Below are 26237 nucleotides of genomic sequence, written 5' to 3' on the forward strand. Positions count from 1 at the left end.
ATTTGGTCAAGTTGTGGTATTATATTCTCCTGGTGGCCAGTTTTCTATATAGTTGGTCACAGCATCATCCAAGGCTATAACTTTTGGTGAAATCAAGGCTGGGGGAGGACTGAAGAAAGATTTTCTTCAAATGTGTGTGTGTAGGATCTGGTCTGGGCTCCTGGGTCCCTAAGAAAAAGGCTTTTACTCTAGTTTTGTGAAAAAAAAATACTGACATTGCAACTTAAATTTATCTATCAAACCTGCAAGTGCTGAGTAGACCCCCAAATATTCGGTCATAAGTGGTCCACGCAGCAATGTCTTAACCTGATCTTTTTTCATTTCCATTAATGTCCCCATTCTTCTGTCTGTGCAAGTGTTTCAGTTATGTTGGTTTCACTAGTTAGTGGTAGCATTTCATTACATCACAGCATCAACAATTACAGAAGGAAAAAGGGATGATACTTGCCATTATCCGCTGTAGGTATGGCCCAGAGATTTATGATCCAAAAGTCTCCATGCTTACTTTCTGGTCTGCAGGTATTTGCAAAAGATTGCTTGTAAGATTTTAATTCAGAGAGCCCTGCACTTGGTAAACCTTTTTTTCTTAACATAGTGTGTTTTCTTCTACTTGTATTCGCATAAATGTTACACGAAAGATAGAAACACAAGTACACCCATCCCAACATTTCTAATATACATGAAAGTTTTGACATGCTCTTCAACTGCAGGATAACTTCTGAACATGCATACAAAAATGATAATGTCGGCAAGAAACATTTCATCCACACATCATATCTCCCAAAGTTTAGTAAAAGTACAAAAGGAGGCAAAAGAAGTAGTGTAACTGAATATATTTGAGCACCAATACACTCATCTCAATGGAACCCTGAAATTTATAAGGAATACTACAATACAATTTAAACAACTGAAGCATAGAAATTAAGTGCGTCTGATATCTATAGCTTTGACATGATAGGGCTAACAAGGGATGGTAAATGCTTTCAGTTTTGAACTGTAGTTTATTGGCTGGAGGTACCACCATTTATATGCTGTAACACGAAGTACTGTGTGACGCAAAAAGCAATGGGATTCAACATTGAGCTATCCCAATTACACCACAAGCCAAACGTCCACCAGCATTTCCAGTAACCAGGCTTTCATCATTTCCCCCCTTGCCCAAATCATCTGCTTTCTCGTGAACCTGCAAGACAGAATTAAACAAACATGAATTACAGAGTTACAGTATAAAGATAATAGAGCTTCAACAGAATCTTTATGTAACAAACTGTTATTTGCCACAGAAGACAATAAAACAAGACCTTAAAAAGGTCCTAGCACTGCTAGTTTAGGTAAAGATGGGAATACGTAAATTGCTTCCGCTGTCAATTAGGTACTACTGCACATGTAAAACTCTTTTGGTGTTCTTCGCTAGGCAAAAATAAAGCACAATGTGTTCCATCTGCTCTAGGTTGCCACACCTTTTAAAGAAGCAATGCTTTATAAATTAATTGTCACCTATTATTCAAAGGGCCCCACCGCTATCACTGATCACCATCTTGTTGCAACTATTGCCTGTATGAAAGATGGAAGCTTGGCTTTTCTACATTGACAAGACATGTCCAATTCCATCATGCAGCCTCCCATGTCGGACATAAGAGATCACACAGTGTAGGAAAAAAAACAGCCTCATATACATTTGTCCGCCTACAAATATGCTTCAAACAATTAGGTGGAATTGGTGCATGTGGCTCAAAAGTTTAAGACCACTAAGAGAACTCTGATTCTCATAGTTTAAATGAATAGATAATCGTGTTTTTATTAGAGCCAAAGAGGCTAGCATTATGCATAAACTCTTATTTCCCCACTTACAAGCAGCAACCTTCAAAGCACCTTATTAGAACCAAGTATGACACAAACACAATAGAACATTCAGCCCATAAAAGTCCTCAACACTTCTACTTTCTCCCCTTTTGACGCTGTTCTGATCATCCTGGTCAATGTCTTGCAAATTTCTTCCAAAACGATACATCAATTTTCTAAAGAAAACAAACTATTATATAATTTCCTGAAATATTTCTACTGAAATCCTAAATACCTAAACTTCAGAGCAAACAATGCTAACAAATAAAGTTTATTAAATTGCATAGCATCCTAATTTCATTTTTTTTTTTTTTTTTTTTTACTCCCTCCCAGGGAAGGGAGGGATAATGGTAGCCTCCTTGTCATTAATAAAATCACGATTCTCTAATCATTAAAACTATGAGAACCGGCATTTTATGGCAAGACACAAAGCTAGCATTATGCATGTTGAAAGTTTAATACAGAACTAAATACATACTCTACTGAATTAAAATAAACAAACTTCTTAATTACACCCACATTAGACCAATCTGTGGCTTTCAATATTTCTTCCTATCTTCCTCCTGAACCAAAAAAATTGTGAAGACATCACTCCCCTCCTATCTTTCCATATCCACTCCAGCTTCTCTCATAACATTCTTCACCTAATGTGCAATAGCTGCCACTGAAACCGCTTTAAAAGACTTTACAAAAGAAATCAACAGCTGAGTTACACCATTGGCTCTACACTCTTCCATCTCTTCTATTCCCTGATACAACTAACACAAAATTGTGTCAGTTCCTCAAAATATGGATAAAACACAAACTCTGACATAGCTTTTGTCCTCCTCCGTACTGCCAACAAGACTCCTTTCGGTTGGAAGAATCTACTTTCCAGACCCAAAGTTTGAACATCTGAAATCCATCTAAATGATATTAAACACAATAAAGTCGCCAACTTTCATGACAACTCCCTCAAAAAACCTATTTGTTGGCCAACAATCAAACAAATTGAAAACCAAATTTACATCCCATAATTTAGCATACCTCGACCTGAGAAGTCTTTTCAAATGAATACCTTCCATCACTTTACACACTAACGAACTCCTGCCTACAGACGAAACCTCCAAAAGAGAATGTCCCGCTGCTATAGCTGAGCTGTAGTAATTCAAAGTTCTATATGGTAAACCTTGTTCATACAATTCTGCTAAGAAATTGGCCACATCAACCTCATCCGCTTCCATTGGATTCAAACTATGTTACATGCACCAATGTGCCCAAAAATTCCAAACTCCCTCCCAAGGTAACTCTTCTTTGTCCCGGAGCTCAAGACTCATCGAGGAGCTCAGAAGCATCCCCCAAAAGTCCTTCAAATATTTCTGAACTCCTGATACTCTCCAAGCTAGTAGGTTTAGCACACCTGCTTCCACAGGAGGATCCCCCTCTTACTCTACACCTTTCAACATTCCCTGACAACAATCTATTAGTAATAGAATTTCTACTGCCATCTCTAAAACCGAAGGAAACAGAATCGGAGTGTTCGTAAAACGAGTTACTAGTACCAATTAACAATTCTGTCTCCTCACCTGCAAGAACAGCTTCTGAATCATTGCAAAAGGCGGGAATGCATTACCCCTTCAATCCTGCCCAGTTCGGAGTAAAAGCATCTACTGCTAATACATTCGGATCTGGGCGCCAACTGAAATAATTCTTCTCTGGAAGGGTCATATGGATACAAAGAGGTCTACTTCTATTGGACCTAAGGCAAACTCCATCTCCCCAAAAAACTGCTTGTTCAACATCCATTTGCTGTAATCCTTGATAAACCGTGAATTTAAATCTGCTATTACATTCTACTTCCCTGGTAAATAATGCACTGTCAAACTTATTGCCTGCTACCGATAAAGCTCCACATTTCCTTTGGTAGCTCTGTTGATTTCTTGGATCTGCTTCCTCTAAGATTGTTTCTATATGATACTGCAGTGATGTCCATCCTCAGGACTGACCGACCCCTCAAAGTCTCCTTGAAACTGTTCAAACAAACCTACTTTCATCTCTAAATAATTTATATGCTTTTGTTTCTCTGACATACTCCCACTGCCCTTCGGTCTCTTGACTTTTGCACATTGCACCCCATCCTAAAGTGCTTTCACTCAAATTCAAAATAAAATCTGGAACTGTCCCAAACACTGCACGACCATTCCATGCTTCCACGTTTTCAACACCACCAATTTAACTCTTCCTTCGCTTCCTCAAACAGTCTCACTTTGTCTTCGTACTATAAATCCTTTGATAACCCTGAAGTCTTCAATCTCTGGAGAGCTCCGTAATGCAAAGGACTTGAGAATGCAGCCTGTATTGAAGATGACAAAAGACCTACTACACGAGCTACTACCCTCAATGATACTTCCTGTTTCATTCCTAACTGACCAACTTCTCTCTGTCAGCTTTAGTTTTCCCTCCAATACCCTTAGTAGCACCATCACTGTATCTTTAATGAATCCCACAAACTTCCTGGTCCTTTATTAGAGGAACCATCCTCTTCAGACAAAGTCCAAAACTGATAATCATCCTTCATTTGTTTTCATTTTAATAAATTACACACTGTCCTTTACACTCTTTCAATTCTTGTCTTGTAATATCTCATTCTTTCTTCCTGCAAATTTTTTACAGTCTGCTCCTCAGAGATAATGTCAATGTATAATCAGAATATAAATTTGATAATTGTACCTATCAACCTTTTTGCATTAAAAATGCACTTATCTCCTTCAAGAATGCGATCGTTACACTCCCACGACAGTGTCTTAAAGAATCACAAGCAACATTCTATTTAGCCTTCAAAAAGGGCCGAATTAAAAAAAGAATGTGGATCATTTTAAAAACTGAAGATCTCCCGTTTGCTTTGTTTTTTTTTTAAACAATTATCCGTCTTCCAACACGGAAAAAAAGTTTGCTGTGGCATTCACAACTCAGAACAAGAGAACCACAATGAGTTAACAAGTAAACTGCTTGTGCATGGGGCGAGATGCTACGGAAGGTAAAAGCTCAGACAGTCTAAGTTTAAAAGACGCTCCTACTTAAACCGGGGTCGTGTGCCCTCCAAGAGGCCATGCGACCTCAGTCACCTTACCAGTGTCAACAAATTAGATCTCCGACCATGTAAACTACGCATGGACAAAGCAGCACAAGCCCAATTTGAAACAAAGCTCCTGACTAACCGTCAGATGCAGTTATGATACAATAAAAACACCAACTCTAGATATATACATTTCAGAAAGTCGCTTTCTGACATTTATGTAAAAATATAAGATTTACTGCTGTATTTTCATCTAAGCCCATCTTACTTAGCTTTCAAAAATACTTTGCCGATAAAAACACTTACTTTTAGGACTAAGCCTATGGCAGAACACATAAATTAGGTTCTGACAATATATCTCCAACTAAAACATAGTATTACATATAAATAAAAGTAAGCTCAAACATTTTAAAATGTAACTATACCAGTTTCATAAGAACGTGCATATAAGATATTATGTGCTCAGAAGCAGCAAACAAGGGAGTAGGCTGAAGTGTTGGGACATTATGGACTGAGTTCTATTTTGTTTATGTTGCCATACTTGGTTCTAATATGAAGCTTTGAAAGGCTGCTGCTTGGAAGTGGTGACTAAAAGGGTTTACGCATAATGCTAGCCTCCTGTCTTACAATAAAATCAAATAATGCCGTGAATCTGGTATTGTCCACATTACACGTCAAAGTAGCGAGCGAGAGTTTGTACACATGCAATTAGTATGGCGAAAAGATACTTAAGTGCGCACTAGGACTAGCATTAATACAATGTTTGGTAAGTGTAGGCACAGCAGATAGAAAATGGCCAGGTTTAAATGTATACAATATAGACACATTGACAATGATGTTGCTCTTTAGTCTAGGGTTATTTTGAGTCAGAGCGGGAAAAACAGAGGTCAATCATTTTACAATCCCAACATTTCCACTAGGGTTACCCTTGTGGTGTGATGCAAGTACTACAAAAATGAGGTAAACGTGCCCAACTCCCATTGTCCTGTCCATATTGTACATCAAAGCACTTGGAACATGTAGTACATAAAAAGAACTCTGCAGTTTACTAACGTGACAGACCAAAAAAAACACTTTTTTTTTTACATGTTCTCAGAATAACTCTGTATTTACGCTCCAGAGAAGGTAATAACCACCAAGAAACCTACTATGAATGTTACATTCGTCAACTAACATTTGTCTCTACCCTCTTATGGAGGCAACAGTCAAGAAGAATGTTAAAATGCAATAAGAGAGATAAAGCCGTACACAAAAGTTCGAGACTCGTGTTACTCTACAAAAGCACATTTTGGATAAACAAAAAGCCCCATGAGCACGTTGCAGCTTCAGGCCAAGTTAGAATGCCCACAGCTTGGAAAGTCTCTATTTGCTCTCCCTGTGGTGTTCCTCTTGGGACAGTTGTAACTGAGCTTTTCCCCCAAGCTACACCACAGGTATACGGCCCCCAACAAACTTAAGTACACAAGAAGATCTACACCAAGCACAACATTATAACATTTTAAGTTACAATCGGAGGCAACTCACCTTCAAAAAGCACCCCGATGGTAAATGTTCAATAAACCCTACCCAGAACTGTACTTGAAAAACAAACTGAATGCTGCAGTGTTTTGTTTTGTTTTCATTTTGCTTTGCTAAGGGACAAGAGCATACCACTGCACACAAGTGACACTGCAAGCTCATTAAGCTACAAAGATCGATAGCCTCTGCCTGCTTCATGCTCAGGCTCAACTTAACAGTGCAGGCAACACACAAACTTTTGCTCCAAAGCCTTGAACCACCAGCACGTGTGAACACTCAAGTGTGTACACAATACTGGCTCCGATATTCCTGAACCCATCTCCATGAACTGGCAGAGTAAACTGGAGTGTGATCAGCGCTCACACTTGAATCCTCACGCACAGGGAGCAGCAAAGTGCAAGAAGCAAACATGCTGTTTCACTGCATTACCTTCTTTTGGTAACTTCGAATCAATAATGTCTGGCTCCACCGTCGCACGACAGTACAAATGTCCAGACTTCCACCACATCTGGTGGTGAAAACATCTCCCTGCAGACCTCTACAGAAAAGTCTACTCTATTTTAATTCTGTTTCGGTGGCATATCTACTCAAAATACAAAATCCATTTGCCTGCATAAGCTTAGCCATGGGCTCGCCATTCTTTATAGTTTTTTTTTTTTTTTTTTTATATAGCTCCTTTCTCAAGTGCATGCACCCTGGTCAAATAGAGAACATCTAACACAACAAAAGTAGTACTTACCACCATTGAGCGCCCAACAATGCTAAGGGGCCCACGTAGAGAGATCAAATGGTCATCAAATTTGAAAGTTGCCACCCCATCTCCAGTCGCTTCAACATTACCAAGGTCTCCAACATGCCTGCTCAGAAAATCGATTTACAATAAATTAGTGAAAACATCTACTCCATGTAGAAGAACAGCACAGTTTTAAAGACAGATGTTGCAAAAGCAGTCTTTCGTTATTTTTCCTCTTCTTGCAGAGATGTGGGACTCGCTATCCCTAACTTGCGCTTCTGAGTTAATATTTGGGTGGTTATTTATTCCATGAGAAAACAACTAGGTGCGTAGACACTACTGGCGACTAAAAGATAATTATGAGAGAACATGTACAATTTTTCATGGATGAGGCAGACCCCAATTTAACAGAAAGTGTATACTGTTCCACTCTGCAGCTGTTAAGTCTAAGGATCCACAAAATATACAAGACATGTTTTCTGTTCTTTGTAGCTGCTACTCACATCATATTCAGATTCTGTTTAGAGCTTCTTTTGGGCCCATCTCTGGCAGTGTTAAACGTAGTTTATGTCAGTCATAAAAATACAACATGGAGCTGTAACAATAGCTATATAGCATCTGCCTATGGCCCACTTTAGCAGTTTGTGGTCATAAGTAAGGAGGCACGGTGTGTAGCAGAGTGGTTGCACTACCACTAACATCATGCTATTCGTAGGTGAAGTGGGTACAAATCGTTTTATAGTTAATTTCACATTCATGGAATAATTGCACCACCCAACCACGCTAGACACATTTGCTTTGCTAATGCTGTTCTACCCTTGTACATTCTCCAAACTCAGTAGGTTGTGTAACATAATTGTCCTCACATTGTGCAACACTATCAATAAACATCACTTTTGATCACAGATTTGGAAAGAAATATTCCGAAAATTATGAAAACTATTTCTACATATGAAAACATTGAGGTACGACACTGGAGAGAGAAGAGAAAAAAAAAAAAAAAAAAAAAAAAAAAAAGGGGGGGGGGGAGGGTGGGGCACCCCACCACTTACATACTCTTCATGGCAAACACATTTTAGTTCTCATTAAAACTATACCATGAAAGTGGGCTGTGGTAACGGGTCATATGTGGCATGAATGGTGGCACCTACTTAAGCTGGTGCCAATAGTTAAAGTACAAGATGTTCAGGGAGTCCTGATAATTGTACACCCTGGTGGTATGCTGTTCAAGAATCAAAACCGAGTGACTCCAAAGATCAATCATTTGTGAGTGCATCCTTCAGTATCTGGGATTTATTTTAGGAATTGGGATAAATCAGTTCGCTCCCGCACAGAATAAAATGCTTGGCTTTCATAGTACCAATCAACTAAACTTCCAGGGAAGAAAGCAAATTCACTCACAAGTACATGGTTACAGAAGGGTTGAATAAATCTGGATTCCATCCAAATTTGACTAATCTGGAAGCCAGACAGAACACAGATGGTAAAACATCTGGCACTAATTACGATTTAGTGATAGTCACCCTCAAGCTAGCAAGGAAGGTGGGGATATGGTGAGTGTGACAGAGTGAGAATGAACTGGAGTCATTTCTCAGCAGGTGTCCTGTGGTGGGATGATAAGTCCACGTCACAAATTAGGTGTATAATACCTGGTCATTTCATTACTGAACAACAGTTTAGTAAAACCGATTTTGATGTTATGTTGACTTGTTAACACACTGATCACCAGAGACGGTATCCAGGACATCAGCTTCTAGCTGAACGCAAGAAGTGAAAAGGACACCGATGTGGTGAGGGAGGTCATGCCATGTCTTAGGTGCGATGTAGGAGAATAAGCGACCTCCAGTTTTGCTTTTCTGGATGCAGGCAGTGTGTGCGGGTCTGGTGGGTTGGCGAAAGTATATGCGGCTGTACAGGTATTCTGGTTTTTGTGGTGTGGAGGGCTTTTTATGTGTGTGTGAGAACTTTGAATTGGCTGTGCTTGTGAATGGGGAGCCAGTTAAGCTTCCTGAGGTGCAGTGCGGTGTTAGAGGTCAAGTACGAGTCTTGCAGCAGTGTTCTGGAGTCTATGCAGGGAGATGTTAGGAGATTCCAGTGTAAAAAGAGTGTTGCCACAGTCCAGCCTGCTGGCGATATGTGCTTGCATGAAAGTCTGTCTGGTGTTCTGAGGCAACCATTCAAAGATTTGTCGCAGCATGCATAGGATGTGGAAGCAGGGGGTGCACACTACATTGACTTGAGCCTGTCATATAGAATGATCCCCAGGTTTCTTGCGTGTTGTGTGGGTGTTGGTACTAGCTCACACGGACACCAGGTGGAGTTCTATGGGAAGGTCTTTTTGCTGAAGACTTCGGTTAGAATGCAACTTCAGGCAGTTGGTTCCCTTCCAGTCTGCTATCATCGTTATACAGTTGGTGAAGTTGGTTCTGGTGGTCCTGCACTTCCGGGAGAGGAGAAGTTGGGTGTCACTGGCATAGGAAATGACAGTGATGTCTTGTGATCAGAGGATGTTGGTGAGTAGTTTAATGTAAATGCTGAAAAGGGTGGGGCTGAGGGACGATCCCTGTAGGATTCCGCATATCAGTTTCTTGGTCTCTGGTGTAAAAGATGGCAGCCTGACTCTTTAGATTCTGCCTGTGAGGAAGGAACAGATCTATTCGAGTGCAGATCCTTGTATGCCAATCTTGTGTAGTCTTCTTCTGATGGTGCTTAATGGGAGACAGTCTTGAAGGCTGCAAAGAGGTCGAGTGAAATGAGAGCTGGCGTTTTTCCTCAGCCCTGGATAATTCGAGTGTAGTCAGTGGCCATAATTTGTGCCGTTTCAGTGATGTGGTTCTTTAAGAATCTTGATTGAGTCTTGTCTAGAAGATGGTGAAGTTCGAGGTGGGTTGCGAGTTGCTCATTGTCAATCACTTTGGCTAGTTAGGAAAGCAGGGAGATGGGTCGGAAGTTGCTTTTTGGTCAGAGAGGTTAAAATTACTTGTTTGATCCTTCTCAGGCTAAGAAATAACTTCAGTTTGTTTCATGGGACCACAGGTTCAAAATATCTAGTCAGCCTCTGAAAAAGCTTTTAGAAGTTCTCACTCCTGAGTCACATCAGTCCAAGCACAATCTCTCTTTGGGGAATCAACAAAACAGCAATAGGCTAGAGACAGAGATGCTTCCGCTAACAAAGAGACTGGCACTTTCACTTTAACTGTGGCCCTTTGTATGTAGATCCATTTGCTGCTTAGACCAAGGTAATTTCCTCAGGTGGAAACCATATTTGGAGACTGGACACCAATGCTTCCATCCAGAAATAACAGAAGTGTGGCTATAACACATATCCCCAAGTCTTGTAGCTCCTCTGTGGTGTTCCCATGTATGGTCTGACTCATCAATCCATCGGTGTCCTTTCCACTCATATAACTATTAGTATCACAGGATATTTCCTGTTCGGCCGCGTTCGACACAGTCTGCCACCACACCCTACGCTCAAGCCTCAGCAATGCAGGAATCCGCAACAGAGCCCTGGACTGGGTCACCTCCTATCTCACCGGCAGAGCCCATAGAGTCCGCCTCCCCCCCCATTCTGCTCGGAGGCCACCAAAATCATCTGCGGCTTACCCCACGTTCGTCCCTCAGCCAGACTCTCTTCAACGACTACATGGCCCTGCTCGCTAACATCACCCAATCCCACAACCTCAACATCATCGCATATGCAATCCTCTCCCTCACCAAGGACTCCGCCAAGACCAACCTCCACGAAGGAATGAAGGCCACTGCCTCAAACTCAATTCCGACAAGACGGAAGTCCTCATCTGCTGCTCCACCCCCTCTGCATGGGATGACTCCAGGTGGCCTGCCACTCTCGGAGCCGCTCCGACTCCCACCGACCACACACGCAACCTAGGATTAATCTTGGACACCTCATTATCCATGACTTAGCAAGTCAACGCCATCTCCTCCTCCTGCTTCAACACCCTCCGCATGCTCCGAAAGATCTACAAATGGATACCCATTGAAACCAGAAGAACAGTCACCCAAGACCTCGAAAGCAGCAAACTGGACTACGGGAATGCCCTCTACACAGGAACCACAGGCAAACTCCAGAAGAGGCTACAACGCATCCAGAACACCTCCACATGCTTCATGCTGGACATCCCCCACCACTGCCACATCATTGACCACCTGAGAAACCTGCACTGGCTCCTAGTCAACTAGAGAATCACCTTCAAACTCCTCTCCCTTGCTCACAAAGCACTGCACAACACCGGACCAGAATACCTCAACAGACGGCTCTCCTACACCCCGATCCGGCATCTCCGCTCTGCCGATCTTGCAACTGTTCCATGCATCTGCAGAACTACAACTGGCGGTAGATCATCGCACCTCGCTGCCAAAACGGGGAACTCATCCCACCCACCTGTGCCAGAACAAAGACCTCCATACCTCCAGGAAACTTCTCAAGACCTGGCTGTTCGAGCAGTAGCAGCAGCACCAGTCTCCCCCATTCCCCCAACTTTCCCATCAAATAAGTGTTCCAGGCTTTGGACCACTGTCATGATATGGTTAGAGGTCACAGGGGATTTCCAAGTTTGTGTGAGAAAGGTTTGCCTTTTTTTTTTTGGTCAAACTTTATTGATTTCTGCACATATCAAAACAGCAACAGTTTTGTCATCATCTGACTCCATTATTGTAGAATAGGACGGCTCCATTGGCTAGCAGTTTCTGCTATGAGAAGGTGCCTCCAAGTAAAAACAATACAATTTAACATTACATCATGGTCGACCAGCTCTTGGTGTTCAGGATGGGATGAGTGACTGCATGGCTGACCTTTTAAAAAAAACAAAAAAACACTAGCAAAGACAATTGTTCTCACATATGAGATCTACTGGTAAAGACAATAGCACCAAAGTGCTTTATTAAAAATAAAAAAATAAAAAGGGGAAAAGCAACAATTTCAACGAAGGGTAAGCAGGCAGCAGAGGAAGCAGCAACAGCACGAAGGTGGGTGGGGGAAAAGGCAACAGCGGCAACACAGTGGGTGGGCAGGAAGAAGCAAATGGCAATAAAGGGTGGGCAAATACTAAGCAACAGCAGTAACGGAGGCAGTGTAAGTGGACACTAAGCAACAGACTTTGGAGGAAGGATGGGTAGAGAAAGCAACATGTCCAACAGAGGGAGGGAGGGTAGGTAGTGAAAAAGAAACAGCAATTATTTGTGGTCGATGGACACAGAGCAACAGACAAGGGAGGTTTAGGGGAAAAAACAATGGCAATGGACAGATGGTTTGATGGACACTTAGCAACAGCTGCAACAGAGGGGATGGGGAGAAGAAGCAACAACTGCAATAGAGGGAGCCAACAGAGGATAGGCAGACACTAAGTAATGAGGGAGGGTTAGAGGACAATAAGGAATTGAGGGTGGGAGTTGGGGAAAAAAGGAACTACATTGGAGGGTGGGTGGGTGTACACTAAGCAACCGTGGCAACTGAGGGCGGGTGGACAAAAAAAAAAAAAAAGTTGTGGGTGAGGAAGCTTTGGTGGAGTGAAGGACTGCACAATAGCAAGAAATATTTAAGTGTCGGATAGAAACACATTGGTAGGAAGCGGTGGCGGATAAAGGGAGAACAACAATGAGGGAGGACAGGAGAGAAAGACAAAGTAAGGTGCGGGAGAGCTGACAGCAGAACATGGAAGAAGAAACATGGAGCGCTGACAGTAGGAAGAGAAGCTCACAAGGGAAACAACATGCACTCACATGGAGTGCTTCAAGAAAGAGACAAAATGTTACTTGAAAGCTGACACTGTTGGAAACAGAGCCAATAAGGGAGATGGTAAACCAGCTGTACTCCATGGGAGGGACAAACACAAACTGAGCGAAATAAAACAAAGGCAGCAAATAGAAAGCAGGCAAATGTGGGTGACAAACCATAAAGCCAATTCTAAGCAATGACCGAATGGGTTCCTAGGTAAGCTTTCAGCAGGTCTCAAATATGTTAGTAAAACATTGGAGTGCAGATATGTTTTCTGAGTGGGATTTTCTTCCTGCGAAATAACCATTAAGGTAGGAGGACAGAGTAAGGCTCAAGTTCAACTGTACGAAACCCAATTCCATTCTGCACACGCAGACAGGCCAAAGGGGGTGACAAACCTCATCAAGGTGCATTATCCCATTTTGGCTCAAAAATTAATAAAGAGATAATAGGGTCTGATTTTGAGCATCCAGGAGATTCTTAAGACCGAAGCATTTCCAATACACAGTCCAAATGAGAGCACAGATTTTTATTTTATTTTTCCTAATTGAACCAGCTTTGTCAGATGTGAGCTAACTGAGAAAACTGCGTCAGCACAACACTGAATCGAAACTTGGACAGGTCCCGCAACAATAAATAATACTGCAGACTACTACCTTCTCTATTACATGGTGCTAGTAACATAAATTTAGTTTACATTCAAAGAATCCATCAGCCAGTGGAAGGGCCAATATTTATATTCTAATGGGATGCATGCTTGCACTTGGGTCCTAAGTCCTTTTGTCACAACCTGGTCACCGGTTTTATCGGAGACGACTCATGAGGCCTCAGACCCGTGCCATTTTAAAATAAAGGAGATGATAGCCTGAGATTCAAAAACTAGAGTATTACTTCATGAAAAGATCACACACAGTACTGCCTGGACCACTTTTTTTATGCCCTTTGAAAACGTGCACATTCTTGTGGCCATTTTGGTAGGGTCAAAAACCCATTTTAAGATAGCCACCCACCAGCTGCTGGCAAAACATTAGCAAGGGATAGTGAGCAAGAGGATCCTTGGTAGGATAGGATGTAGAGGAATGGACAAGGGATTTCATTTAAAACCAAAAATAACAACATCTTGAACAATAATGAGCTTAATATCCACTTAGATTTAAAATATAGTGCCCAAACTATAGAATTTCTTGATGTCCAGATTTCTGTACAAAAGGACAGTTTACAGACAACTATATTTCGTAAACCCACAGCTTGTAACTCAATTCTGCATGCTAATAGCGGTCACCCAAAAGCTTTGAAATGGAGCATTCCATATAGTCAATTTCAACGGGCTCGCAGAATTTGTTCTAATGATGAATGTTTCAATACTGAAATTGTTACCATGACAGAGATTTCTGGAGAGAGGTTATCCCTTAAAGATGCACATTCGAGGGTGCTGAACATGTCTAGAGAAAAACTTCTTTTCAAATCTGGTAGCACCAATAATCAGGATCAAAATGATGGATCTTCACCTAGACTTTCTCGAATTTAACTCTCAACACTCAACTAAATAACATCATACTAAAAAATTGGCATGTTCTGAGACATGACTCTGCCATAAAGGACAGTATAGGTCCCCATCCACATATAACATATCGTAAAACTCAATCATTGGGTGACCATCTCACCAGAAGTCTATTTAGTTCCAAAGATAATTCATCTTGGCTAACTAAGAAAAGCCTCGGTTTTTGGCAATGTGGGCACTGTAAATCTTGCTTATATGCACAAAATACCCACACATACACTACATTTGAAGGGAAAATTTGTGATATAGCAGATCGCATTACCTGTGAAACTGAATATGTCGTATATGTTATTGAATGTGGCTGCCATAAAAAATATGAGGCAGCACCATTCATAAATTGAAAGTCAGGTTTTTACAACATCTTAGAGCCATCAAGAACCATGATCCATCTTACCCTTTGGCTAAACACTTCTGGGATGTACATGAAGGCAATTGCAGTTCTCTAACATTTGATGGCATTAAAACCATCGCTGCACACCCCCGGGGGGTTAATAGAACTGCCCAGTTGAGACAAATTGAGTCGAAAATGATTCTACTCTTAGGCACAGAAAACCCCTGGGGTCATAACTTGGATGCAGAGCTTCATGTACATCTGTGAAATTTTAGATCTTTACATTTACATATTCTTACAGTAGAAAATATGAAATTCATTCTGTATTGAAGATTTTTTCGGGATCCTGTTACTGATCAATAATATTTCCGGATTAGGACACAGTTTATTTTGTTATTTCATATTTACATTATCAATTTCCTTAATGATTTTACACTCATTTTATTACTTTTGCACTTTATGAACTTTTGAGGGATACTTTAGTGGTTTGCACATACATATCCCTGTTGAATTTGATGGGTTATATTTTTAATTCCAAGATTAATGGTATCTTTACCTGTGTCATAGATATATTGATAATAATTTTTTCTGTTGATATTATATTGATATCTGGAGGACCTTTTTACCATTTTTATGAATTGTGTAACTATTTATTCATAACTGAATTTAATACTGTCATTAAGACTAATTGAGATATTTATATGTCAGCATAAATTGTATAGAATTTTGGTTATTTATTATCTATATATCTGTCCTTTTTATATATCTTTTATCGCTATTCTTTGATATAAATTGACTGGAATTATTCCATTTATTTATAGCTTGTATATAGATTGACTATTGAAAATAACATAGTACATATATTTATCTATTTATATATCAAGCTTTTGAAATTGTCAAGCAAAAAGTGGACAATATTTGGATATTAGAGAGAGAAAAAGGAGAAAAAAATATTTATATATGGGTTGTTTTCCTCCTCGTATTTATTAATTATCAATTGAGAAAACATATCTATTTATGCATTCATAAGTGATTATATCATAAATGTGATGTTGTATTACAATATAAAAGAAATACATAACGTTATATTTAAGAGTTCATATCCCATCCAAGCACAGGGTCACTATTCTCTACTTTTGAAATCTAAAACGGTTATGTTACAAAATGGCCGCTCTGTTTGCACTTTCCTTTTAGTTATGTAGTCAATAACAAAAGAAGGACTATAGGGTTTAAATAGTTGGGTGTAAAAATGTCTGCCAATGTCCAGTTGAAGGCTATTGCCGAAACGCGTCGACATTTGGTTGGGACAGCGTGTGTTTGTTCTTGGTGGGCACATTAGAGACTCTTTTATTGTGCCTCTTATTTATTATATTTTTTCATGCGGTGTGAAACTAACCTGCATTTAAACTTTTTTCAATAAATTGGAGCCGATGAGATTATATACGAGTGGTCTTTGACTCTACATTTTACGAACTTGTTCGGATATTGTGCAGCCCTTTTGTGTGTGACTGCATTGCACCATTTTTTTGAAAAAAAAAAAATATATATATATATATATATATATATATATAAAAAAAAAAAAAAAAAAAAAAAAAAAAAAATCAGGGAAAAAGGGATGTATCAACTCTAGTTAACTAGCACCGGGGTCCCTAATGATTAAATAGGGAACATACCCTGCTACAGAGGTTACAAAGAAGACATTTCTTACCTGACTGCATCCCCAGGTGCACCATGTTTTTTGTCTTCTGGGTTGAAGTGTGACCCTGCACTCATGCAGCCTACAGCAAATCATAAAGACCAGAAAACAAAATTATTAAAATGTAAAACCTCAAATGCATTTTCTATAGCAAAATTAAAGAAAACTCACAAAATAGCAATGCTTTTCAAATCACGAGTATCAATATTCAGGCTTCTCTACAACTTTGGAATGATCAATCCCACTACCTCCTGCATTTTACATCATTAAGAGTAAAGGCAGGCACACAAACACTGGCGTATGTGTCTGGGTAGCATTAAGGATATGTACTTGGTAATCCCTCTCCTGCATAGGAATAAACACATTTCCTGTATCTCAATGTATATGGATGAGAGAAATTAACTTTAAGGTTAAAAACTCCTGATACTACGATAATTGGGCTCTGTTTTTTTTTTTCTCCTTAAAGACATGCACGACCGGTTTCAAATCTAACTTCCATACCCTAATCCTAAGTGTCATCTTCCTTAGTGTCCATTCTGTCAGAAAATGTCATGAAGAAAAACTCTGGCTGACACAAATGAAATCGGGCTCGGAGTCAGAAAAGAATCCAGAAGACCCGCATTCGAGTTTGATGCATGCTTGCAGCCACCCGAACATCAAGGTGAATTGCAGTCTCTACCAAAATGCTTTACGGAACCTGCTCAGAACATGGCTCAACAACGGCTGCAAGAAAAATTAAACATTAGGACTCTTCCCATCGTTCAAGAAGGATGATGAGTAATCTATCAAATTATTCAAAGGCTTTGCCTCCTAATTCGTCAATTGTTTGCATCAGTAGGTCAATGCCATGGTTCTTCTGAAGTCATAGAAAACCCTCAACATCTTAACCCAGCCTTAAATATCTCTGGGTGCCCACATTTCTGTATTAAGCACCCCCTTCACCCCTTAATTTTTTAATCATGCGAGGGTCCATAGGCGTGTAGCAGACTATTTGATCTTTCCACAGAAGATATGGTTCTTAATGCATCTGTGCCCTTGTATCTTAAATTTTTGTTACGGAAAAGGATCAGAATTGTTTGCAAAACATCACAAATTCTGCACCCAGTGTTAATAAACCCGAAAAGGCTTTATCTAATTTGTGAAAGTCCTAAATAACTGTACTGGCTAGGAGAAAGGAATAGGGTGATATTAAAACAGTCTGTTCGGTGCATCTTAACCGGTGTCTTGGTCGCTCCTCCTTCTTGGCCTGCAAAGTCTGCAAGCTTAACATTATATCTAACTTGCATTCTGCATTACATGTCCTTCTAGTAATCCCTTGTGAGTCTGCGTGATCTGGAAATAAAACGCTCATCTAAGTTGAAACGGTTTGTAACTCTCGTGCTCAAACTGAGAAAACTGCATTATTTCCCGAGTTACTGTAAAAGCTGGAAAACATTCTGTTCTAATGCCTATAGCTTTCGTTCTTTAATGCCTTTTGCAAGAGATTAATTATCTCTACGGCCCCAAGCATTCCATTACCGTGAGGATTACGTATGGGGTGGATTGACATGTAGTAGACAGTTGATCATTCTGAAAAACAGACCCAATTTTACTATTAATAATTAGGTAACAAAGCCCAGCCTCATATACTTTTACTTGCAATATGAGAACACATAAAAGCCTACGTGTGCGTCTCCACCAAACTGTGTCGGAGAGAGGGCAGAAGTGATGTCTGCAGGATAAATGTCCAACAGGCTGAGGTTTCAGCCATTTGATCAGAGTGGATACAATATATCAAAGTGCGTCATGGTGGTCCAATTGTCAAACGGTACAGTTATACTAACCTTTGCCTTGTAGCTGCTATGCAATAATCCAATATATCGAATTTTCCTGACTTTTTAAAAACTTTATGTACTAGGACTACTACTACAGAATGACTTGGGATCACCTCATGGTGCATCACGTACGTTTGCCAGGGATGGAGTCTTAAATGATATTCTAGTGGCGCTAAAGGCCAAACTTACTTTAGTTGCAAAATGTTCTTTCCCAGCACCGAGTTTGTGATTATATATTTATTCATTGGTTTATTATATGCAATTCTGTCTTGTAGTCCACAGTGCCCTCTGCCCTTCTTATCTGGGTTATTAAATTTGCTGTTAGTTCACCGATGAGCTGCTTTAGTTTAGACTCATTAGTAAAGATGCCTTGGCCATCAATCTGATTGTGTTCTTCATGGCTCTTTAATGGGTTACATAAAGTTTAAGATGTTTCCCGATTTAGCATGGCAGTCCATCTACATCTCGAGCATATTACGAGAAACATATTACCAGTTCTGGCAAGCTTTACTTCTATGGTAATGCTTAGACTGATTCGGCGAACTCTGTAATTTCAACAGTAACTAAAAATTCACCTGACCAACCAATATTTATTGGTACTTAACTGCACTTGGAATGAAGAACACCAGCTCAAGGGTGATGCACTTGCAGCCTCTGTGGAAGGCTACATGCACCCATATTATCAGTAGTCTGCTGGCTTGTGAGTTTTATCAATTCAGCACAAGAGTTAATTCAAATCCCCAACTACAAATAAACTTAGTAAATAAGGGCTACTTGTCTTGGAGAGGTGCTTTAAACCCACGTGGTATTAAATTCCCAGGCCACAGTCATCTGATAACCATGTTTTAAAGCTAGGGAGCCAGACCGGAAGAGAGTGAGAAATGCAGTAACAAGGAGACAGGCAGAGAGAGATGGGGAAATATGCAGTGAGGCAGAGTGAGAAGAAAGAGCGAGGGAGGCAGAGAGAGAGACAAACAGAAAGATAGGTAGGGAGAGAGCAAAAGGCAGACTTTTACATTACATTCTCGAATATTTACAGTGCTTGCGTCTGAAATCTACGTAATGCCCACCACAGAGTTACTGCCCGGACTGGGAAAAACCCGGACCATCTAGTCTTCCATTTCTCTCCTACTGAATGAAGGTACCTTTCCCTTGAGTAAAGGCTAATCAATTTATAAAACTCTTAGAAAATGACTACTGATACATGGCCAGAAAAAAAGGCTATCAGCCATGCTGGCACCAAATGTCATGCTCGGAGAACACTGCATTGCTCAGTAAATCTTGAGAGCGCCGCTTTGGCTATCCAGGAAGTACCTGCGAGACAGTCACTCACCTCTAGAGGTTGGGGTCATGTCATAATGCAACTTAAGGTGGTGGGCTTCCTTAACCAAGATGAGTTCCTTTAGCTCTTCAAAATACTACCAGTAACATAGCTGATTTGGATTAGAAAACGCCAGCGCTATACAACTTCAAGGTGCAACATGCTCGTGCCACCTTGTCTTGGTGCAAGTGTGGAGGCCCCCAATCCCAAACAATGTCAGGAACCCTTTACTCTGGCTGGTTCCCAGCCTCGTCATGCTCGAGTGAATAAAAGATGAGGAGCCTGTACTAATGTTGGCACTGCCCCACGAGGAGGAGAGGGAAGGGCAGGTCAGAGCAGGGCATTAAATTATATGAGAAGGCAAGCTAAGGCACCATCTGTACAGTACTAAACTACCCAACTTTCAACCCCAAGGAGATAATCTCTTCTGAGGGAACTGGGCAACACATACATACATGCTACATAGAAAACATTAACATTGGAGTCTCGAATAGCTACTGCATCTTCAGAGACAAATTGGTCTACACGCTCCTCCTTATGGTATTCAATCTATTAAAGGCCTTGCTAGCAGCTCAACAACCCACGCACCTTAAAAAATGACAAAGCAATAAAATTAACTTTTTATGACAAAGTCAAGCTTCTCAATTAAAGCTACTCAGATCCACTTGCAACTACACCGGCCTTGAGATCCCAGTCTACTGAAAACACCCACAAAGAAATTGTCATTTTTCTGCACACCGGTACTTTCCCTCTAGACTTCTATTAACATCCTTGTGGGCTGTTTTATACAATTACTTCCACTTCAACGACTAAAGGTATTTTTATAGAATCCGTTCATGGCAAAACGTTTTTTGGGGCCAACCAATTTAGAGGGAAATGCCATTTAACTCTAGTTCACAGTTTTCATGAACTAAGCAAGGCCTTGAAGATTCTTACTAATACACTTGTAACTTAAATAGTAAATACGACAGCCTTTCATTACACCCATTGTTTCAGGTCTAACACACAAAAGCCATTCCTGCATTAATAAATGGCTCACAACAATGTTCACCAAATTCCAACCTATAATTAATTAGCTGGAAGGTAGGGCATGGTGGAGGCCTTTCTCCTTGTGGTCCACTACTTCAACTAAAATATTTACAGTGGGTTGTGGCCTCAGGAAGGTTTGAGTGGTTGTATCGATTTACTTTTATATGCTTGGTGTTATACTAAGAAGCCCATTATCTTGGCCCAAACTTCATTATAAATACTTAGGCCTTACAGGATTTCATTTTTTGATCTGCTGGAGGACTATAGCAATTCTGGTGTGCTATTAACAACGTTCAGACTTGTGCAATATATGAAGTAGAAAACATTGCAGAAAGAAAAATATTTAGAGTTTACAGCTTACATTAAAGCAGTCGTTCATTTTATATCATGACAAGTTAAAATACTCTGAACGTACAGATTAAAAACGCTTGGGCAAGTATACCTCCTTCCGATCACATGTTTGGACTAGTGGACTAACCAAGAAAAAGTTTTTTTTTTTTTTTTTTTCCAGGTTATCCCAAATAATGATCATATTTTATTTGAGTGTTTGCTCTTTCTATACAGAATAAAAACGTATTCAAAATGTTACATTTGTTTCTAATATTTGATAACGACATCGAAACAGGTTTTAGGATCATGAATAACGTTGACAGTTTTAAGTGATAGAGTACTTTGATTATTTTATTGTAAGTACATGTTCTAGAACTTGTGTAATTACGGTTTATCAATTTATGTGAATCATTATCTTTGAACAAACATGATTAATAGATCATTTATAAAAAAACATCCTGTGTCAGAGCTTTCATCTCGATAGGGATTATGCACAATTACTTCTTATTCCCCACCTCCCCGCAGAGCACCTCCAGTCTACAGACTTTTGAGATCTCGCAAATGCACTATTCGGTAGCCAAATGGCACATCAAGCAAGAAGGACCATCAATCTTGTCTTATTTGTTAACTTCGACTGCTGTTCCCCCTGCCACAGTCCCAATCCTGACTGCTGTTTTTATTTCAGCCGACAGAGGGAGAGAACTCAATAGTCAGGCGACAGTCAGGGCACTGATAGACCAGACGAAGCCGGTATGTTACCCCAGAATTGTTTTTTTTTTTTTTAAACTTGTTTTTATTCTCATTTTTCATTTCGAAAAAACTTATACATAGAACACATAAAATAAAAATGTGCAGCAAAATTGACATCCGGAGCAAGTGAGCATTGGAATGTACTTGAGGTGTAGCTCGGCACCACTCCCACTTGAGGATGTCCACTAGATCCAACTAAAACAACAGCACGTATCACGGTGGTACATTCCTCCCCCCCCCCCCCCCCCCCCCCCCTATATCTCGGGGGCGCATCCCCTGAACTTTCTGGTTCCTTCTTCCAATCTTGTGCTCCACTCCATGTACTAACTCACTCATTTATTTGTGGCCCTGGGTGCAACCGATAACATCCCCCGGGAGGGACCCAGTTCTTCCTGACTATCTCACCCAGACGCTCCAACATCTCAGGTTACCCCAGAATCATAAGGGGGTAAGCCAGGAAGTGTACTGAGCCAACTGTGGGGGTTGGTAAGAGTGTCAAATTAACACATCAAGGCCTCTGTGTGTGCCTCCATGTTTGGGGGTTAGGGCAGCAAGAGAAGTGATGTAGTGTGTGAATAACCAGGTTAAGCTTCTTAAAGAACCTGGCCGGGCTCGGGAAGCAAACGAGGGTAAAGTTAAGGCGTCGGCAAATGACTGAATACAAAAATGAGGAGGGTGGTCTCAGATGGGGATAAAGTCAAGTGTGTCTTGTTAAAGGGAAAAACAGATCAATACAGCAGAAAGATATAAAGTGGATTGAGAGACGGTAGTGTGGACCTGAGTAACAGAGCCATTGGTATGAATATAGGTTTCCATTGTGGTAATGAAGTAAAAAAGAGTGGAGACCATCAGAATAAGGATGATGAGGCTTGAAATTGCGAGTCACATGAACAATGATGGAAATAGTTTACTAAAAGAGTATCAGAAAAAGGGGTTATTAGTGCATCAGGTTCTGATTTTGTCTGGGTTTGCAAGCTGTGGATGGAGGATAGAAGGAGAAGCTAGCAACCAGAACGGGAAAAGGGGTGTGGTCTGCTGTAAGAGGAAGTCCAGGGGGTAGCTTCTATATGGGCAACAGGTAAAAAGTATTCATCAAGGCGTCACATGCTGATGAGATACCACTTGTGTAAATTAATGGTAGTCACAGACCAGCTTTAATATGTCCAAGAAACTCAGCTACAATTTAAGCTTCTATTGTGAACTAGTGGTTGTCAAAGGTTGTTCGTTGTTCCATGCACATACAGTGATGATCAATAATAACTACCTTGATCTGAATGAATTTAAGTTGGAGGACCTGCTTGTGTGGCTGGTGGACTCTGATCGCCTATTTCACTAGGCACACTCCAAGAGAGAACCCCTTTTTACCTGATCATCACGTCCATGATCTGGGTGGTACTACTGATTATGAATTCTCCATCGTGCCAATAGCGAATGCAGCCATTTAACCTACCAACCATACAGAACTCTTCTGAAGTATCCCTTTTCCTACAGATGTTGAACAAGATTTTTATGGTACTAACAGCAGTCATTTTTCAGTTTAATAACATTCCTGCAGTGACTCCAGTTAAAATTTGAAATGCCTTGCAGATCATTTTCTGCTAACCCATGGAGTTAACTCCTTCCAAATTCTGTAGACCACTCGCTGGATTCAAAACCATGTGCAGAACCCACTACACTCCGAAGAGAGGCACCACTCTAGCTCTCCAGAGAGCAACCAGCCAAACATGTTCAATCATCCATCTCTCTAAACCAGCAGTGCATTAGCTTTGGTGAAAGATCGCTGCATTACTCAAGTTCTTCCCCTTGAAATCATCTTACACTTCATCTTTTTTTAAAACAAAACTGGCTGACTGAAATTCAGCCGAGTGCACGCAAGCCAAGCCACCTGATCCGCTCTACATCTGGATCCTCGAAATCTATACGTTTCTTGCTTGTCATGCTATTATAATCCTTTACCCTTCCAGTCCCTTTAAAACTCTGAAGTTGTCACTTAGCCGCAAAAGTACCTAGTAACAGAACCCACATAAATGGTTAAAACTAGCAATAAACAGATTGGATTATGATTTTAACACATTACCATTTGTGTTGTCGCCATAAGCATGGACATGGAAGCCATGTTTGCCAGGAGTCAATCCCTGAATACTTCCTTCAACGGTAACTGGTCCACCCGCCTAAAGGAAAAAAATAAATATATATATATTTTTTTTTTTTTAAAGGGGGTGGGGAATTGTCATTACTGTTCTCAAACTATTTGTAGTTCTAGCTTTTTCATTGTCATTATTGTTCATCAATCTGTCATGGCATATTATAATAACGTCCTACTATTACAAATCGAGAAAAACACACACACACACACACACACACACACACACACCCCCCCCCCCCCTTTCCAATGCACCAGAAAGCCAAGGTGCTGTACCACAGATCCAGCTGGAAGGCATCGTTTGAGTTGGTAGCTAACAACATTTGCCCTTTCTTTGCTTCAAATGTAAATACTTCATCTGTAATTCTTAACATTCAAACCAGTGTCTTCAGATGCACAAGAGCAATAAATCCAATCAAACGCATAGAGAAGAATGTGACCCTAAAATGTAAATATTGCAGAATGCAACTGAGAAATTAATTGTTGTAAGAGGCGGACTAGTCAAGAGAGATTATGTCAAGTAAGAAACAGGCAATGAGTAACATATAATAAGAAAGAAGACTAATCTTGCAAATTGGTCCAGTATATTTTCAAAGTTCCATTCACTTGGCGGTCTATACTCACTCCTGCATGGAAATTCATTTTAGAACACAAGTAAATCAAATCACGGATATAAATGTACAACATAGTTCTCCAACAGCAGGAACTCCCCCGTTTGTGTGTATCAGAGTCATGGCCCAGAACAGTTGATGCAGGTAGGATGATATGTGGCGACTACCCCTTTTCAATCGCCTCATTCCCATAGTGCATCCACCCTCAAACATTACGAACATCTATATCAACTCCCTACTACCTTACGGACAGCATCACAGAATACTGCACACAGCCACATACAGGCCGGTATACATTATAAGTAGTAGTCTGCATGACATGCGGACAAGAGGTTATCTTCAGAGGCAGGACTGAAGAAAAAATATTTATCTGCAAGTCAACAAGAAAGTTAGTTACAATTGAATAATACCAATTTTGTTTTTGGAGGGGGGGGGGGGCCTTATGAAGTGAGATAAAATAACAGTGATTTGCTCCTTTTGGTGCTAGGTAGAAAAGATAAACAATATACTAATCACTGAAGTAACAAAAACCTCTCACCATGGCAAGGGTGTGGAATTTAATAAAATATCTACTTGTCGATGGGACAGGTTACTTCATAAATCTACTTGTCCCTTTGGTTCCATGTAGTGCGGCAACGAATTATAGCAGCAATCGTATTATATAAAAGCTTTGATAACTGCCTCTCTGATTATATCCGGGTCAATACTATAGAAGAACTTTAATACTAGCAATTTACTTATTGTGACACTTTTCTACAGATATAAGTACTGGGGCTGGAAGTAGCAGTAGTTGCAGGGTTGGAATGTCCTTTAAAGTCTGCTCACACCTAGTAACTTCCATGTTTTAAGGTTTCAACAGCTCTTCTCTGATCTTTTCCAATACCGAGAAAGGTTGGAAATTTACTCCTGGCAAAAGGTTGAAGTAAAACTTCTTCCAGGGTTGGGAAAAAAGTGGTTGGAGGGAAAGTGAACTTGCAAACGCTCACCAGACTTTCACATGAGCAAATCTATATATGCATATTTGCTTGTGCTAAAGTACAGTTCACAAATTTTCTAGGAGTACAATTTTCTGGTATACTTCTGTAAATTCATGAAATATGTAAATATGCATGAACGCAAAGACAAATGTAGTGGGTGCACGTTTGTGACTGTCTTTAAGAACTGGGCTTCAAACTAGGTCTGGCATTAATCAGACCTTCTCTTTTTATTAAGATAAACGATGTCCCATTTGGCTGGCTTCAATGTGAATGATCACAATCTGCTCTTTCACGAGGAATATATTGGCACAAAACATAGTGGCACACAACATAGTTGTGTCCAATTGCCAGGCACTACTGTGGCAATGTGTTTTTTTTTTTTACCAAAACAATATTCTTGCTTGTTTCAACAGTGAGGGCCCAGCAGCTCCAACAACAATAAAGTTTTACAAAAGCCATGTCAAACCCAGACACACATTGACAAAACAAAAGACTGATCACAAATGTCAGACCTATTGGTTTTACCAATGGTTATTTTCATGTTTCCCATAATCTTGTTGGAACTGGTTACACTGACCTTCCATTGTGAATATTTTGGGAAATACTAGCACATACATCAGCACATATTAATAAATGATGCTTCAAAGAAATGGTACCTAAAATGTCACTATAGTTTAGCAAAACCTTTGTGTCTTCCAGTTGCATGTTTTTTGTGAACATTTTATTTTAAAAGCAAAGAATCATCAATCTTGCTTTCAAACTTCTGCAAATATTTGCATCTAATCAGAG

General features: G+C 40.3%; 1 protein-coding gene across 1 annotated transcript in view; it reads right to left on the minus strand.

Moving 5' to 3' along the window:
• Nucleotides 1-818: 818 nt before the first annotated feature.
• Nucleotides 819-26237, minus strand: part of SOD1 (superoxide dismutase 1) — a 32561-nt gene continuing 7142 nt past the window's right edge. The window contains exons 2-5 of the mRNA XM_069204044.1: nt 23795-23888; nt 16486-16555; nt 7155-7272; nt 819-1183 (exon numbers count right to left, since the gene is read on the minus strand). Of these exons, the coding sequence (XP_069060145.1) occupies nt 1073-1183; nt 7155-7272; nt 16486-16555; nt 23795-23888 (393 nt within the window). The 3' untranslated portion in view covers nt 819-1072. The remainder of the gene's footprint in view (nt 1184-7154; nt 7273-16485; nt 16556-23794; nt 23889-26237) is intronic.

This window comes from Pleurodeles waltl, chromosome 8, assembly GCF_031143425.1.
Source record: "Pleurodeles waltl isolate 20211129_DDA chromosome 8, aPleWal1.hap1.20221129, whole genome shotgun sequence".
In the NCBI taxonomy this organism is placed as follows: domain Eukaryota; kingdom Metazoa; phylum Chordata; class Amphibia; order Caudata; family Salamandridae; genus Pleurodeles; species Pleurodeles waltl.